The sequence below is a fragment of the Armigeres subalbatus genome, chromosome 2, assembly GCF_024139115.2.
Source record: "Armigeres subalbatus isolate Guangzhou_Male chromosome 2, GZ_Asu_2, whole genome shotgun sequence".
In the NCBI taxonomy this organism is placed as follows: Eukaryota; Metazoa; Arthropoda; class Insecta; order Diptera; family Culicidae; genus Armigeres; species Armigeres subalbatus.
In genome coordinates this window covers 378501128-378518655 of record NC_085140.1, presented here as the reverse complement: position 1 = coordinate 378518655, position 17528 = coordinate 378501128, and the positions used below count along the sequence as shown (strand labels likewise).

The 17528-nt window shown below is 39.8% G+C and overlaps 1 protein-coding gene across 3 annotated transcripts in view; it reads right to left on the bottom strand.

Annotated features, from left to right (window-relative positions):
• Window positions 1-17528, bottom strand: part of LOC134213126 (ethanolamine-phosphate cytidylyltransferase) — a 33217-nt gene that overhangs the window by 10956 nt on the left and 4733 nt on the right. For all 3 annotated transcript variants that reach the window (XM_062691753.1, XM_062691754.1, XM_062691755.1), the window contains exon 2: window positions 805-942. In XM_062691753.1, the coding sequence (XP_062547737.1) occupies window positions 805-942 (138 nt within the window). The remainder of the gene's footprint in view (window positions 1-804; window positions 943-17528) is intronic.

Genomic DNA, 17528 nt, shown 5'->3' with positions numbered 1-17528 from the left:
TACATTTACATTACGAGCTTTACGAGTGGCGTGGTGATGCCTTTATTCTGTATTGTTTGGGTTCGTTATCAGCTCTGGCACCGGGTTTTTGCTCTATGGCTTTGGCACCGTGGAATTAGTTAAATTCTTGCAGTCTCGCACGTTGCACCAACGACGCTCGCCGCTAAGTGGCCATTAGCCTCTTTCAAAGCAAAACAGAACAAGTTTCGCTTGGAACTTATTTCGCTCGTACGTACTCGTTCCGGCCTCGATGAAGCACGACTAGAAATCGTACGATCGGCTTGCTTGTATGACGATTGAGCGCGGACATCATTTGAATGTCATTAACCTCTTCACCATTTCACGAATATGTCGGTGCGGAATTGAAATTGTTAGAAACGATCTGACAATCGTGAACGTTGTATCGATTAGGCAATATTCGAGCGACCTAGTTCCTGCGTTATATTCAGTTTACGAGCATGTACCTATAACATATTTCGACATTCTTGATAGCATTTCTTTTGGGGATATTTTGGATGAAATATATTAACTAGTCATAAGTTTGTAAATTATGACTATCCCGCTTCATTCAACCACTTGAAATATATGACTGCGTTAACTACATAGGTATTATCATTTAATTGCATTGGGGTTTCCTAGCTATTTAATTGATAGAACATCCTATGAATAAGGGCAAAACAAACATGGCAGATAAGATAACATATTTAATGTATAAGAAGTTCCTAGTATCTATCTGTGGGAAAATTTTGTAGTTCCAGGTATGTATTATACACAATTCGATGAACTCATCAAGCGTGGTCTTACCTTTCTTCCTGGGTGAACACGGGAGGACCTTTATTTTTCGAAATGTCTGCATCGTTGTGGATCCCAACGATCAATTTGTGACCGAGTGCTTTTGCCTGACGGAGCGAATTTGCATGTCCAAAGTGCACCATGTCATAACTGTAAGAGGAAGAGGAGGAATCAAAAATTAAACTTGTTTGTGAATCACAGTTAAGCCAGTATATTTATTTCACACATCTGAGCAAGAATACAGATAGGGGAATGACGGCTTTGGCAGGTTTTGTTCTATTATTGGCAGGGGTTTTTTTATGACTGACTAGGCTCAAATTTGGCCTAAACATTCTTTGCATATCAAAGAATATTGTGGGAAAATTTCATGAAATTTGGTCGACAAAAACCCCCCTGCCAATAATAGAACAAAACCTGCCAAAGCCGTCTTTCCCCCTATAACAAGTAGAAAGAAAATATTTCTGAAATCGTTTCATTCGATCTACAATCTAAGCACATCTAAGGTTTAGTGGGCAAGAATGACAATCTTTCAATATCATCCTATTTTCCTAATTGATTCATTACAATACACTGGGGTCGCTTTTTACACGGATGAATTTCATCAATTTCTCGACCCACCTCAATTCCCACAGCATTTTAAATACTACCTGATTTTTCGTCGTTTTTTTGTGGGTTCAACCATTTCATTTAACCCAAATGCTAAAAACAAGCCAGAACAAATCGCGTAAAAAGAGACTCCAGACCTTTTTTTTATATAATTTTCCAAAAGAAACGGGCATGTATCTATATTGCTTGGAGAATAGGTCGTATGTGCAAAAGAGATGCTCTCTTTCGCTAAAAGAAAGGCTAATTCTGCATTTTTTGCTACATTTTCACTTCAATACGCTAGACAAAGCTATTGTCTTTAGATATCCGTCAAGAAATGCATGTTTGATATACTTTGGTACTAATCGAAAAAAAAAGTAGAAGGTTGTATCAGAGACACGACCGCAAAATCAACGTAGAATTACGTATTAGAGTGCAGCGACTCAGAACAGTAATTATAGGTTTCTTGCCTTTAATCATTTTTCGAATTTGATTAATTTGGTAATTAACTGTGTATTACAAGTTTTCAACAGTGCCTGACGAAATCCAATTTTTCAGTAGTTTAGCGCCTTTATTCAATTGTTATTAATTGTTATTCAAAATCTTAAAGAGTTTATCCATCGATTGATACAAAAACCATCAAAATCGGTTGGATGATGGTTGAGTTATTAGCCCATACTTCCTGACCACTTTTCGTGATGGTCTCAAATTTGATTCTGCAGAATGACCCCCCTATGTTTTCCCGAAAGACGTATTCTACGTCAAAAAGGAACCAAAGAGCGACTCTATTTTGCACATGCGACCTGAGAATAGAACACACTAGAACAAAAGCCAAATTCCTACTAAAATCAGATTTCTTTTCTGCAGCGAATAAATATTTGAACCTGATTTAATGGCTGGGAATCAAGATTTTGGACAGCACTGCGAAACAAGAGAACAAAAAAAATTGTCGTGAATGAGAGTGACCATTTTTCTGTCAATCAAAAACAACCGGGCTAAGTGTCAAAAATATACGGACTCAATAAGTTTATATTACTATAACCTTCCTAGTGCATTAAAAAAAAGTTACACATTGTGCATTAGCGGGTCAAAAATGACCCAAATTGGTTTCGCTCCCAAAAGTTCATTTTCGAACCGATTCTCAATCTTTTGGAACCAAATTGAAGGTAAGGAATCCACGGATGTCGCTACGGACAGATTTTTGCACTTTGGCCATTCTGGATCCCAGGAATCGATGTTGAAGGAACATAGATTCTTAGGTCAATTTTGGCGTGATTTCTTGCCTCTCGAAGGGTGATTTTGGAAATGCTCATTAATTTGCGTAGCAATAATTCTATTAGAATGTAGCCATTGTCCATTTCCATGGATCAACACAATTCCTGGTTATTTCACGGTCCGGTGTCCCTCCGGAAGATCCGGAACATCCGTAGAAGTGGTCAATTCATTGAACTCATCCTAGAAGAGCGCGGTTTTTTCAAAGCTTTTAATTATCGAACGCTGAGTAACAAATGATTGTGGTGACCCATTTTGATGGACCTGCGTGGCCACCGGAGGTCCTCCAGAGGATCCGGAACATTCGGTGAAGTGGTCAATTCATGGAACTCATCCTAGAAGAGCGCGGTTTTTTCCAAAGCTTTTAATTATCAAACGCTGAGTAACAAATGATTGTGAATGATATGGAAATGCTAATATCATCTTCCAAACTTGGACGTACATGTTCATGATAGCTTTAAAGGCGAAAGTATATAACTGATAGTTCCGTTTGGATACGGCAGGCATGAAGAATGTTTTCATAGAAGTCGATTTGAAAGCGAGCGGAGGGCAATATTTGTGATGGCACATATCACACGACCTTCCTTCTGCCAAGCTCCTGTATGAAGGGGAGGAAGAATATCAGTGTGGAAGCTGATATATCTCCACTGGCAAAAGGAAGGTGGTTTGACTTGCTCATATGCCATCGCGTGCGGAAGGATTTGCTATCGACGAGTACTGTCTCCAAATTTCTAATATGACATCAGCATTTAGTCGAATAGGATTTTTATTGCACAGTTCTGTTTTCTCATTGCGTCATTGATTGTGGTGACCCATTTTGATGGACCTGCGTGGCCACCGGAGGTCCTCCAGAGGATCCGGAACATTCGGTGAAGTGGTCAATTCATGGAACTCATCCTAGAAGAATGCAGTTTTCACAAAACTTTTGATTGTCGTAATTTGAGTAACAAATGATTGTGGTTACTCATTTTGGTGGAACTGGGTGGCCACCGGAGTTTTCCGGAAGATCCGGAACATCCGTAAAAATGGTCAATTAATGAAACTTATCATATAATAGCGCGGTTTTTTCCAAAGCTTTTCATTATCGAACTACAAGTAACAAATGATTGTGGTGACCCATTTGGATGGACCTGTATGGCCAAAGGTCCTTCAGAAGATCCGGAACGTCCGTAAAAGTGGTCAATTCATGAAATACATCATAGAAGAGCGCGGTTTTTTCCAAAGCTTTTCCTCATAGTACTTTGAGTAGCGAATGATTGTTTTTTAAATTTCCTTGTCGTACTCTGAACATGAAATTATTGCCGTGACCTTTTCTCACGGATGTGAGTAGCAACTAAAGGCCATTCGGAATGTCCGTATCACACGTAAAAAAAATCATCAATTCATAAAACCCACCTTAGAAATGGCGTGTTTTCCATAGAAAAAGAAGATGAAGCACACTATTCTTCTAAACCTTTTTATTTTCCTAATTTTAGAAACCAATGATCGTAACCAATTCACATGGATTGCCCACTGTATGTCTTCAGGTACATTCAGATCATCTGTAAAATCGGTCAATTCATGAAACTTGTCATAGTTTTCCTATTTTCATATCCTGAGTAATGGATGATCGTTGTAACCCATTCTCAGGAACGTGTGTAGTCACGAATGAAACTCCGCAAGATCAAAAAATCTGTAATTATAGTCAATTCATAAAAAATAAGATGACACTATTTTTTTTAAAGGACAATCACATTAACCCAGAAAAAATTTTCAAGTATGGCATAATTTGCTTCCATGATCGATATTCACCATTCACCACGAATTGACCACTTTAACGGACGTTCCAAATCTTCCGGAAGACCTCGGTAGCCACCCAGGTCCTTCAAAAAGGGTCATCATAATCATTTATTACTCAGCGTTCGGTGATTCAGCTATTTCATGGTGAGTTTTATGAATTGACCAATTCTACGGATGTTCCAGATCTTCTGGAGGAACTCCGGTGGCCACTCAGGTCCATCACACTGGGTCACCATAATCATTTGTTACTCAGTTTTCGATAATGAAAAGCTTTGGAAAAAACCGCACCCTTTTATGATAAGTTTTATGAATTGACCATTTTTACGGACGTTCCGGATCTACTGGAGGACCTCCGGTGGCCACCCAGGTTCACCAAATTGGGTCACCACAATCATTTGTTACTCAAAGTACGATAATGAAAAGCTTTGGAAAAAAACGCGCACTTCTAGGATGAATTCCATGAATCTATACCATTTCGTCGAAAGACATTTCGTCGAATAACATTTAGTCGAATGACATTTGGTCGAAAGGACATTACGTCGAATGGACGTTTGATCGAAGGGACATTTAGTCGAAAATGAATTTTTAATCCACTAGAGACGTAGGACATTTGATCGATTGACGTTTGGTCGAAAGGACACTACGTCGAATTGACATTTAGTCGAAACCAGTTTTCTGAAAGAATCTTCGTACATTTGATTATATGACGTTTGGTCGAAAGTGGATTTTCGAATTGATAATCTTGGTACATTCAGTCTAATGACGTTCCGTCGAATGGATATTTGAAAAAAAGAACTTAAGCCAATAACAATCAAAAAAATAAATGATTTATTGCGGTATTCCTAAAAGTCATATAATTATTTTTCCAATATTGTCCAAAGAATGATGGGCTGATAAAAAGAATAAATAATACGAAAACGGTGAATATTGCGATATTATTCTTGACTGGATATTGACTTCCGCGAACCCCTCTAACCGACTACATTGAATCTATACCACCTGGTCAAAAGAAGTGTAGTCGAATGATGTTTCGTCATTACACATGACGCCGAATAGACATTAGGGAACATCCATGAAGTACGTCACCCAAAAATTGACGATTTTCGACCCCCCCCCTCCCCCCTTTGTCACACTTTTTGTATTAGGCCTCTAAAATTTTTGTATGAGTAGTCACGCTGTTCGGAACCCCCCCTCCCCCCTAGGAGCGTGACGTACTTTGTGGATGGCCACTACCGTTACACGCATAACTGTCCCATGTACATCGGAAATTCCAGCAAATATTGGACGAATATGCGTGTGATGGCAGATTAGGTCATATGACCATTTGGTCGAAATTAAGTTTTCGGCCAATAACTAACGAATTATGGTTCAAAGACCATTTTATACTGAACTAATTATTGTATACATATTGAGTGGAAGAAAGAGTATCAATGAAAAGAATAAAAAACCATTTCCATTCGACAAAATGTCAATCAACGAAATGTTCCAAAGCCGACTGCGATGAAGTATTAGCAAAATAACATTGATATCATTGGTTTCAGACCATGTGCCGAAGCACATCGAGCCCCATATACAGATGTGCTCGACTTGCGGTTAGCGGCAGTATATATTTTGCTACTTCGGAAGGTTTTCAATTTTTCAATAATCCACCAGGTCTCCAGAAGTTTCTGTTAGATCAGATGAAAAATCCTCATTGGCTTCCTTATTCGTTTCTTCAGCTGCTGATTGAAATTCCTCATGTCCACTGAATTCCTCCAACCAGTTTATTCATGTATCTTATGGATTATTTAACCAGAAATGTCAAAATCTCCTTTCGACTAAATGTCCATTCGACTAAATGTCCTTTCGTTCAAATGTCCATTCGACTGAATGTTCCTTCGACCAAATGTCCTTTCGACAAAGTACTATGAGGAAAAGCTTTGGAAAAAACCGCACCCTTTTATGATAAGTTTCATGAATTGGCAATTTTTACGGACGTTCCGGATCTATTGGAGGACCTCCGGTAGCCACCCAGGTTCACCAAATTGGGTCACCACAATCATTTGTTACTCAAAGTACGATAATGAAAAGCTTTGGAAAAAAAGCGCACTTCTAGGATGAGTTCCATGAATTGACAATTTTTACGGACGTTCCGGATCTTCTGGAGCACCTCCGGTGGCCGCCCAGGTCCACCAAAATAGGTCCCCACAATCATTTGTTACTCAAAGTACTATAAGGAAAAGCTTTGGAAAAAACCGCACCCTTTTATGATGATTTTCATGAATTGGCCATTTTTACGGACGTTCCGGATCTACTGGAGAACCTCCGGTGGCCACCCAGGTCCACCAAAATGGGTCACCACAATCATTTGTTACTCAAAGTACTATGAGGAAAAGCTTTGGAAAAACCGCACCCTTTTATGATAAGTTTCATGAATTGGCCATTTTTACGGACGTTCCGGATCTACTGGAGGACCTCCGGTGGCCACCCAGGTCCACCAAAATGGGTCACCACAATAATTTGTTACTCAAAGTACTATGAGGAAAAGCTTTGGAAAACCCGCACTTTTTCATAATAAGTTTCATGAGTTGGCCATTTTACGGACGTTCCGGATCTACTGGAGGACTTTCGGTGGTCACCCAGGTCCACCAAATTGAGTCACCACAATCATTTGTTAATCAAAGTACTATAAGGAAAAGCTTTGGAAAAACCGCACCCTTTTATGATAAGTTTCATTAATTGGCCATTTTACGGACGTTCCAGATCTACTGGAGGACTTCCGGTGGCCACCCAGTTCCACCAAAATGAGTAAACACAATCATTTGTTACTCAAATTACGATAATCAAAAGTTTTGTGAAAACTGCATTCTTCTAGGATGAGTTCCATGAATTGACCACTTCACCGAATGTTCCGGATCCTCTGGAGGACCTCCGGTGGCCACCCAGTTCCACCAAAATGAGTAACCACAATCATTTGTTACTCAAATTACGACAATCAAAAGTTTGGAAAAAGCGCACTTCTAGGATGAGTTCCATGAATTGACAATTTTTACGGACGTTCCGGATCTTCTGGAGCACCTCCGGTGGCCGCCCATGTCCACCAAAATAGGTCCCCACAATCATTTGTTACTCAAAGTACTATAAGGAAAAGCTTTGGAAAAAACCGCACTTTTTTATAATAAGTTTCATGAGTTAGCCATTTTTACGGACGTTCCGGATCTACTGGAGGACTTTCGGTGGCCACCCAGGTCCACCAAATTGAGTAACCACAATCATTTGTTACTCAAAGTACTATAAGGAAAAGCTTTGGAAAAAACCGCACCCTTTTATGATAAGTTTCATGAATTGGCCATTTTTACGGACGTTCCGGATCTACTGGAGGACCTCCGGTGGCCACCCAGGTCCACCAAAATGGGTCACCACAATAATTTGTTACTCAAAGTACTATGAGGAAAAGCTTTGGAAAAAACCGCACTTTTTTATAATAAGTTTCATGAGTTGGCCATTTTTACGGACGTTCCGGATCTACTGGAGGACTTTCGGTGTTCACCCAGGTCCACCAAATTGAGTCACCACAATCATTTGTTAATCAAAGTACTATAAGGAAAAGCTTTGGAAAAACCGCACCCTTTTATGATAAGTTTCATTAATTGGCCATTTTTACGGACGTTCCGGATCTACTGGAGGACTTCCGGTGGCCACCCAGTTCCACCAAAATGAGTAAACACAATCATTTGTTACTCAAATTACGATAATCAAAAGTTTTGTGAAAACTGCATTCTTCTAGGATGAGTTCCATGAATTGACCACTTCACCGAATGTTCCGGATCCTCTGGAGGACCTCCGGTGGCCACCCAGGTCCACCAAATTGGGTCACCACAATCATTTGTTACTCAAAGTACGATAATGAAAAGTTTGGAAAAAAAAGCGCACTTCTAGGATGAGTTCCATGGAATGACAATTTTTACGGACGTTCCGGATCTTCTGGAGCACCTCCGGTGGCAACCCAGATCCACCAAAATAGGTCCCCACAATCATTTGTTGCTCAAAGTACTATGAGGAAAAGCTTTGGAAAAAAACGCACTTTTTTATAATAAGTTTCATGAGTTGGCCATTTTTACGGACGTTCCGGATCTACTGGAGGACTTTCGGTGGCCACCCAGGTCCACCAAATTGAGTCACCACAATCATTTGTTAATCAAAGTACTATAAGGAAAAGCTTTGGAAAAAACCGCACCCTTTTATGATAAGTTTCATTAATTGGCCATTTTTACGGACGTTCCGGATCTACTGGAGGACTTCCGGTGGCCACCCAGTTCCACCAAAATGAGTAAACACAATCATTTGTTACTCAAATTACGATAATCAAAAGTTTTGTGAAAACTGCATTCTTCTAGGATGAGTTCCATGAATTGACCACTTCACCGAATGTTCCGGATCCTCTGGAGGACCTCCGGTGGCCACCCAGGTCCACCAAATTGGGTCACCACAATCATTTGTTACTCAAAGTACGATAATGAAAAGTTTGGAAAAAAAAGCGCACTTCTAGGATGAGTTCCATGGAATGACAATTTTTACGGACGTTCCGGATCTTCTGGAGCACCTCCGGTGGCCACCCGGGTCCACCAAAATAGGTCCCCACAATCATTTGTTGCCCAAAGTACTATGAGGAAAAGCTTTGGAAAAAACCGCACTTTTTTATAATAAGTTTCATGAGTTGGCCATTTTTACGGACGTTCCGGATCTACTGGAGGACTTTCGGTGGCCACCCAGGTCAACCAAATTGAGTCACCACAATCATTTGTTAATCAAAGTACTATAAGGAAAAGCTTTGGAAAAAACCGCACCCTTTTATGATAAGTTTCATGAATTGGCCATTTTTACGGACGTTCCGGATCTACTGGAGGACCTCCGGTGGCCACCCAGGTCCACCAAAATGGGTCACCACAATCATTTGTTACTCAAAGTACTATGAGGAAAAGCTTTGGAAAAAACCGCACTTTTTTATAATAAGTTTCATGAATTGGCCATTTTTACGGACGTTCCGGATCTACTGGAGGACTTTCGGTGTTCACCCAGGTCCACCAAATTGAGTCACCACAATCATTTGTTAATCAAAGTACTATAAGGAAAAGCTTTGGAAAAAACCGCACCCTTTTATGATAAGTTTCATGAATTGGCCATTTTTACGGACGTTCCAGATCTACTGGAGGACTTCCGGTGGCCACCCAGTTCCACCAAAATGAGTAAACACAATCATTTGTTACTCAAATTACGATAATCAAAAGTTTTGTGAAAACTGCATTCTTCTAGGATGAGTTCCATGAATTGACCACTTCACCGAATGTTCCGGATCCTCTGAGGACCTCCGGTGGCCACCCAGGTCCACCAAATTGGGTCACCACAATCATTTGTTACTCAAAGTACGATAATGAAAAGTTTGGAAAAAGCGCACTTCTAGGATGAGTTCCATGGAATGACAATTTTTACGGACGTTCCGGATCTTCTGGAGCACCTCCGGTGGCAACCCGGGTCCACCAAAATAGGTCCCCACAATCATTTGTTGCTCAAAGTACTATGAGGAAAAGCTTTGGAAAAAAACGCATTTTTTTATAATAAGTTTCATGAGTTGGCCATTTTTACGGACGTTCCGGATCTACTGGAGGACTTTCGGTGGTCACCCAGGTCCACCAAATTGAGTCACCACAATCATTTGTTAATCAAAGTACCATGAGGAAAAGCTTTGGAAAAACCGCACTTTTTTATAATAAGTTTCATGAGTTGGCCATTTTTACGGACGTTCCGGATCTACTGGAGGACTTCCGGTGGCCACCCAGTTCCACCAAAATGAGTAAACACAATCATTTGTTACTCAAATTACGATAATCAAAAGTTTTGTGAAAACTGCATTCTTCTAGGATGAGTTCCATGAATTGACCACTTCACCGAATGTTCCGGATCCTCTGGAGGACCTCCGGTGGCCACCCAGGTCCACCAAATTGGGTCACCACAATCATTTGTTACTCAAAGTACGATAATGAAAAGTTTGGAAAAAAAGCGCACTTCTAGGATGAGTTCCATGGAATGACAATTTTTACGGACGTTCCGGATCTTCTGGAGCACCTCCGGTGGCCACCCGGGTCCACCAAAATAGGTCCCCACAATCATTTGTTGCTCAAAGTACTATGAGGAAAAGCTTTGGAAAAAACCGCACTTTTTTATAATAAGTTTCATGAGTTGGCCATTTTTACGGACGTTCCGGATCTACTGGAGGACTTTCGGTGGCCACCCAGGTCAACCAAATTGAGTCACCACAATCATTTGTTAATCAAAGTACTATAAGGAAAAGCTTTGGAAAAAACCGCACCCTTTTATGATAAGTTTCATTAATTGGCCATTTTTACGGACGTTCCGGATCTACTGGAGGACTTCCGGTGGCCACCCAGTTCCACCAAAATGAGTAAACACAATCATTTGTTACTCAAATTACGATAATCAAAAGTTTTGTGAAAACTGCATTCTTCTAGGATGAGTTCCATGAATTGACCACTTCACCGAATGTTCCGGATCCTCTGGAGGACCTCCGGTGGCCACGCAGGTCCATCAAAATGGGTCACCACAATCATTTGTTACTCAGCGTTCGATAATTAAAAGCTTTGGAAAAAACCGCGCTCTTCTAGGATGAGTTCCATGAATTGACCACTTCACCGAATGTTCCGGATCCTCTGGAGGACCTCCGGTGGCCACGCAGGTCCATCAAAATGGGTCACCACAATCATTTGTTACTCAGCGTTCGATAATTAAAAGCTTTGAAAAAAACCGCGCTCTTCTAGGATGAGTTCAATGAATTGACCACTTCTACGGATGTTCCGGATCTTCCGGAGGGACACCGGACCGTGAAATAACCAGGAATTGTGTTGATCCATGGAAATGGACAATGGCTACATTCTAATAGAATTATTGCTACGCAAATTAATGAGCATTTCCAAAATCACCCTTCGAGAGGTAAGAAATCACGCCAAAATTGACCTAAGAATCTATGTTCCTTCAACATCGATTCCTGGGATCCAGAATGGCCAAAGTTCAAAAATCTGTCCGTAGCGACATCCGTGGATTCCTTACCTTCAATTTGGTTCCAAAAGATTGAGAATCGGTTCGAAAATGAACTTTTGGGAGCGAAACCAATTTGGGTCATTTTTGACCCGCTAATGCACAATGTGTCACTTTTTTTGTTGTGGCGTTCCTAGAGGTCGCTGATAGCTGGTTATCACCCCAAAATTTTCATTTCCAAAAGTTAGGAAAAGTCAGAAAATTTCAACGCCCTATCTCATTTGATTACAAAACTACAACGTTTTTAAATCATCTCTGGGCCAAAATAGACCCCAATGCACTAGGAAGGATAAGGTAGATATATCAGCCGTAGTTATAGCATAAGTTGTCGCAGTAGTGCATTATACACCAAGTGGCACATCATATCAGCATAATAGGAACAAAGATTGAGAATAATGCCATAACTGGTACATGCGTTCCTATTATGCATTACGCAATTTTGGGGACTATCACGAATTTGACATTTTTGAATTTTGACATTTGTTCTAAAAAGCAGGAAGGGAAACCTTACGTTTGACATATCAACACCACCCACAGGCATTTCATTTATTAAACAAAAAAATGAATTCTTAAGTATGGCGACGATTGGTACACCGACCCTAATATTACCGACCTATCTGTTCAAATATACGAATTGCACTGGGGCTGTTTAAGGTATGGCAATCTGTAAAAATTTGTACAATCCTAAACAGTTGAGACGGGTCAATATCGAGAAAACCGCTACTTGCGTATTGCAATTTATTTTAATCTGAATTCAACAAAATATGCCTAAGATTATTCATTTGCCGTTTTGAAGGTGTTCACCGATTTGCGGGAAACATCGGCCGGCTTTCTATCGATTAATCGGAATTAATAAATCAAAGCATTTAAAATTAAAAGGAATCATGGAAGTTTTATCTATTTCTCTAAGATTCGGAATATCGCCACCGTTATATGAGGAATACGAGCGAATTGTTGAGCTCTGGTACCAAATTAAAATCAGTGTAAGATAACTTTGCATTAATATTTATATAGGGAAACAGTATTCAATTCCATCTCACTGAACGAAAATAAAGAAATACAGCAAAATGCGTTCGTGCTCAAAATGCAGTGACCAAGTTTGTCCTACTCGACTATATACTGCTGCTATGTTGTTTCATATAGACTGGATGACGCATTCTCAGAATTCTTGCGTGATTAATACGTAGGTCAGGGGAGTGTGCTAAACTTTGTTCAGCCGACCCAAATCAATACACAGAAGCATATACAAGTGTTTCGATGTTTCATTAGCTTCAGATTAACCGCATATTTATCTTTCAAGCGTAGGGTGTCTATTTTTACTTATTTTGTTTGACACATAACAAAGCAGAAACATGACAAAGACACGTAATGAAAGGTAAAAATAGAAAGGTCATTTTATAAACATGTCTGTGGATGTTATTTTTATATTTATTGTCGTCAAACAACGGACATTTTCAAAATGGATACCATACAGAGTACGATCTTCATTTGGTAGCACAGACGGTGATGTTTTTATCTTGAAACTAAGCTGCTGTAATCTGAAAAGTTGACGTATACCTCATTTTCCAAAAACGAATATGTAGTACTCATCACGCACTTATACAGAAAAATTAAAAATTTTCTCTTCTATGCGCGTTTGCTGTGGCATCGGTCTTACAGCAATGTCCCCTGGGATGAAGTTATAGGAACGCTTCTCAGAAAAATATGTACACAAATTAATGCCAGTGACATTTAACAATACTGCACAAGAGTACAAAATCTCTAAATAATTCCATTATGTCATACATTGCTTTCCTCGTTATTGTGTTCATCTCGTCACAACTCTTCTACTCCCTTTCTTTTTCTTATCGACCCAATAGCCTATTCGGATTACGAGCTTTATTGCATGTTAAAGTAGAGAAAAAAAAAATGAATGTATGAGCATTGGCCTCAAGTTACTCTTTACCGTAGAGGACATTTCAATGGTAGGCGAAAAGATAATGATAAAACTACAAGGGACAGCCCTATGATTTGCGGTACGCACTGTATATGTAAAATACGGCCCATGATTTCATAGTTGACGTATCCTGCCGTCGGACGCATAAATGTCACATGTTACAAACGAGAAAAATGAGAAAAACGCATTTGAAGTTTCAAAATGCATTCATGCTATTATCGCTAAATTTCGCTTTTTTATTGACTCTAACGCAATAAACTATGGAAGAATATTCATATTCGTTGGGCCGGACTCAAACATTGCCAAAAACAACTATTTTTCCACGTTTTTTTCAATCAAAACCCGAATGTGACACTTATGCCGCGAAATTCACTGGCCAGGAGAAAAATGTACGCATATTTGTCACATCGTGAACTGAGAGATAGTTGTTGTTAATTTGTTTTTACATTTCGTGAGCGACGATTATATATCTGTGGTGTGATTTTTCGCTGCCGGTAGAAGTGGAACCGGAAATGGAATATTTAAACCGATACGGACAATCCAGTGGCGCGGAATCGGAAGAGTGCGTGTTTGAAGAAGTTGACCAACCGGTTCTTAGCGGCAGTGGCGTAGTTTCCTTGCCACGGACAAGGACATGCACTACATCTTCAACGTTCAAAGGAAACATCATCAACAGTAAAGACCTTGAATACTTCAAGTGGTTTTTCACGATGCAATTTAAGTTGGTTTTAAAAGATTCGTCCTCTTTTGATACAAATGTACGTTGGCAAAATGCTCCTCAAGGAATTGAAGAAGGAAAGAAAACTTCTCTAATGAAAGTGGTTCAACCTATTGTTACCGAAGAGGAAACATCGCTTTTTAGTGATCTTCCGACGAAGCAAGAAGCTTCTGATTAATCTTTGAACTTGTTTCATACTTTGAATAAATTTTATCGCCATAACATGTTACAATGATTATGACTATAAGTTTTACAAAAATAATGAGTTTGCTAAAGGGTTCCTCTTTATCACTTTTTTACGGGTCTGTTTTAATTATGTCCCAGTTTCATATCGCCTTCTCCCAATAGGCCGTTCACGATATACTTGGAGAGGTTTTAGACAATATAATACCTTCCCCCTTTTTTCATGAACAACCGTCCATATAAATTCTGAAAGTAGGGAAAGACCTTGTACACTTACCAGCCACCCTTCTAAACTATCCACGTGGTTTGTAGATGACCCTAAAAGCATGGTACATTTTTTGGACAGTCCTCAGGACACATCACGCAGTGCTATGTGTCTTTTTATGTGATAGTTATCTCTTATATCTGATATATCTCTTTTTTTAGTGTGACAAATATGCGTCCATTTATCCCAGTGTGACAAGTATGCGTCCATTTGTTCAAATGTGACAAATTGACTTCAGATTTTTTTCGAGTTTTCTAGAATAAAACCTTAGCTTTGACAAAATATTTCAAAAATACGTATAGAATTATGACGTTAGACATCAAAACCTCAAAAATGGTAAAATGTAACATGTGACATTTATGCGTCCAACGGCAGTATCAACCATTGCACTTTCAGTATGTATTTTGATTGGTTGTTACGTCAACTATGGGATCATGGGCAGAATACGAAGCTACTATAAAATGTGTGACCGAATCTAATAGAACATCCAACGTGTTTCAAATAATTGGAAGAATTTAATTGTTACAATCTCGACCCAGCTGCTTAAGGTAATTATCATTACCCCGAAGGACCATTACCCCGAATTTGTCAAAAATTTAAAAAAACATGTGCTCACTTTCTTGCTCACTTTATTACTTTATTAGATTGCGTTTCAATAATAAGTTGAAAATAGAAACTAATCAGTCAAAAATAACATATTCAGAATTAATAAAGTATGAGTCATTTACTCACCCGTCTTATTCCGGGCTACCGAGTTGTTTAAAAGAAGGAAACATTTACTTTTTCGCCGCATCCCGGCCAAATGCGTTCCTTTAAAGAAGTTATTTACTCTTCCACCTTATTCCGGGAAAATGCGTGCTTTAAAAGAAGGAGGCATTCACTCTTTCGCATTATTCCGGGCAAGTGCGTGCTTTTAAAGAAGGTGTCATTTACTTCCTCACTTTATTCCGGGCAGATGCGTGCTTTTAAAGAAGGAAGCATTAGTTTTAAAGAAGGAAGCATTATTCCGGAGAAGCGGATGCTTTCAAAGAAGGCGTCATTTACTCTTTTGCATTAGTTCGGGCAGATGAGTGTTTAAAAGGAGGAGGTGTTCACTGTTTCGCATTAAGAGCCTCGCACATAAGATTCGTTTGCGTTGCGTTTGACAGCTTTCCCATATGAAAAGTGCCAAATGCAATGCAAACGTATCCTATGTGCAGGTCTCTGGGCAAGCACGTGTTTCAAAGGGTGTCATTTACTCTCCCATCTTATTCCGGGCAGATGCGTGCTTTAAAAAAAGGAGAAATTCATTCTTTCGCATTATTCCAGGCAAGCGCGTGCTTTAAAAGAAGGTGTCATTAATTCTACCTCCTTTTTCCAGGCAGATGCGTGCTTCAAAAGAAGAAGGCATTCACTCCTTCGCATTATTCTGGGCAAGCACGCGCTTTACAAGAAGGTGACATTTACTCTCCCATCATATTCCGGGCAAGGGCATAATTTGAAAGAAAAAAGTAATTTACTCTCTCGCTTTGTCCCGGGTAAGTGCGTGTATTGTATTTAGCGCATTAACATTAATTGTTGCTGAAGATATTAATATCCGTTCCATAGACAGGACATGTATTAAAGAAAAAGAAAGAATTGCTTATACTGAAAGTCACATCACGTTTTCACAAATTTCTCGTGAAGGTCGTGAAGCCAGATTTGCTTTCATTCTCTTTGTTGGTCTCTGGCATTCGCACTTTCGCATTATCCCGAGCATTCCCGGCTCAAATATTAGGATAATTGTTAGCATATACAAAAGTAATAATTAAAATTATTGCGTAATATATTTATATGATTTTCGGGGTAATGGCCTTTCTGGGTAGTGGGGTATTCGGGGTAGTGGTCATTCGGGGTAGTGGAATATTCGGGGTAGTGACCTTTCGGGGTACTGGCGTTCGGGGTAGTGACATTCGGGGCAGTGACATTCGGGTTAGTGTCATAGAACCCTTTATGATTACCCCAACCAGCGGAAGCCCAACTAAAAAGTGACTAAAAAGTGATTTTCCCTCACAACACACCATACCGTTTTTTCACGATTATTCGACATTTACAGTAAAGGCACAAACCTGCTGCAGAAAAAGTGCAATGTCGAGATACATACTCATGCAACGGCGAGCATAGAAAAGCTTTCAAATAACTCAGAAAATGCTTATAGAATACTAAGTGGAAAAGAATGTCAAGCTCCAGTTGAAATGTAGAGTAATTGAAGAAGAAGAACATTTGATGCTGGGTACCTTGCAGGGACGCGGCGTGCACGCAGCTTGAAAAAAAAAGCTACTAATGGTAGCTTGGCTTACTCAAGGCTTACTAAAGGCCGATGCCCACAGTGAACCAATGTTGTTTGTTGAGCCGAAAATGCAGTTCACTGTGTGGCTTTGTGATACGCGGTTATGTCGTGTCACAGTGGGGAGTGATAATAAAACTTCACCTAGGCGGCTGTCAGCTGACATTCACTTCATTTCGCAGCACTGTTCATGACATAGTATGTTTACAAATTCCTGCTGCAATCTGTCCTGCAAAGGAGTAGATAATTTCACCGCTATACGAAGGTAGAGAACCTCGCATGTTTTCATCGACTAAAGTAGAAGCGTCCACGTGACACGATTATCTCCCGTAAAAGAATAACAATTAGAGGAAAAAACTATTTGGAAGCAAAAATTATTATTTGACCATATTCTACAAACCTACATATACTAAGCATGGACTTAAAACCAAGTATTTTAATTGTAGGGGGTCCTCCTTAGCCTAGTGGCAAGATGCGCGGCCATAAAGCAATACCATACTAAGGGTGGCTGGGTTTAATTCCTGGTGCCGATCTAGGCAATTTTCGGTTTGGAAACTGTCTCGAATTCCCTGGGAATTAATGTATCATCGTGTTAGCCTCATGA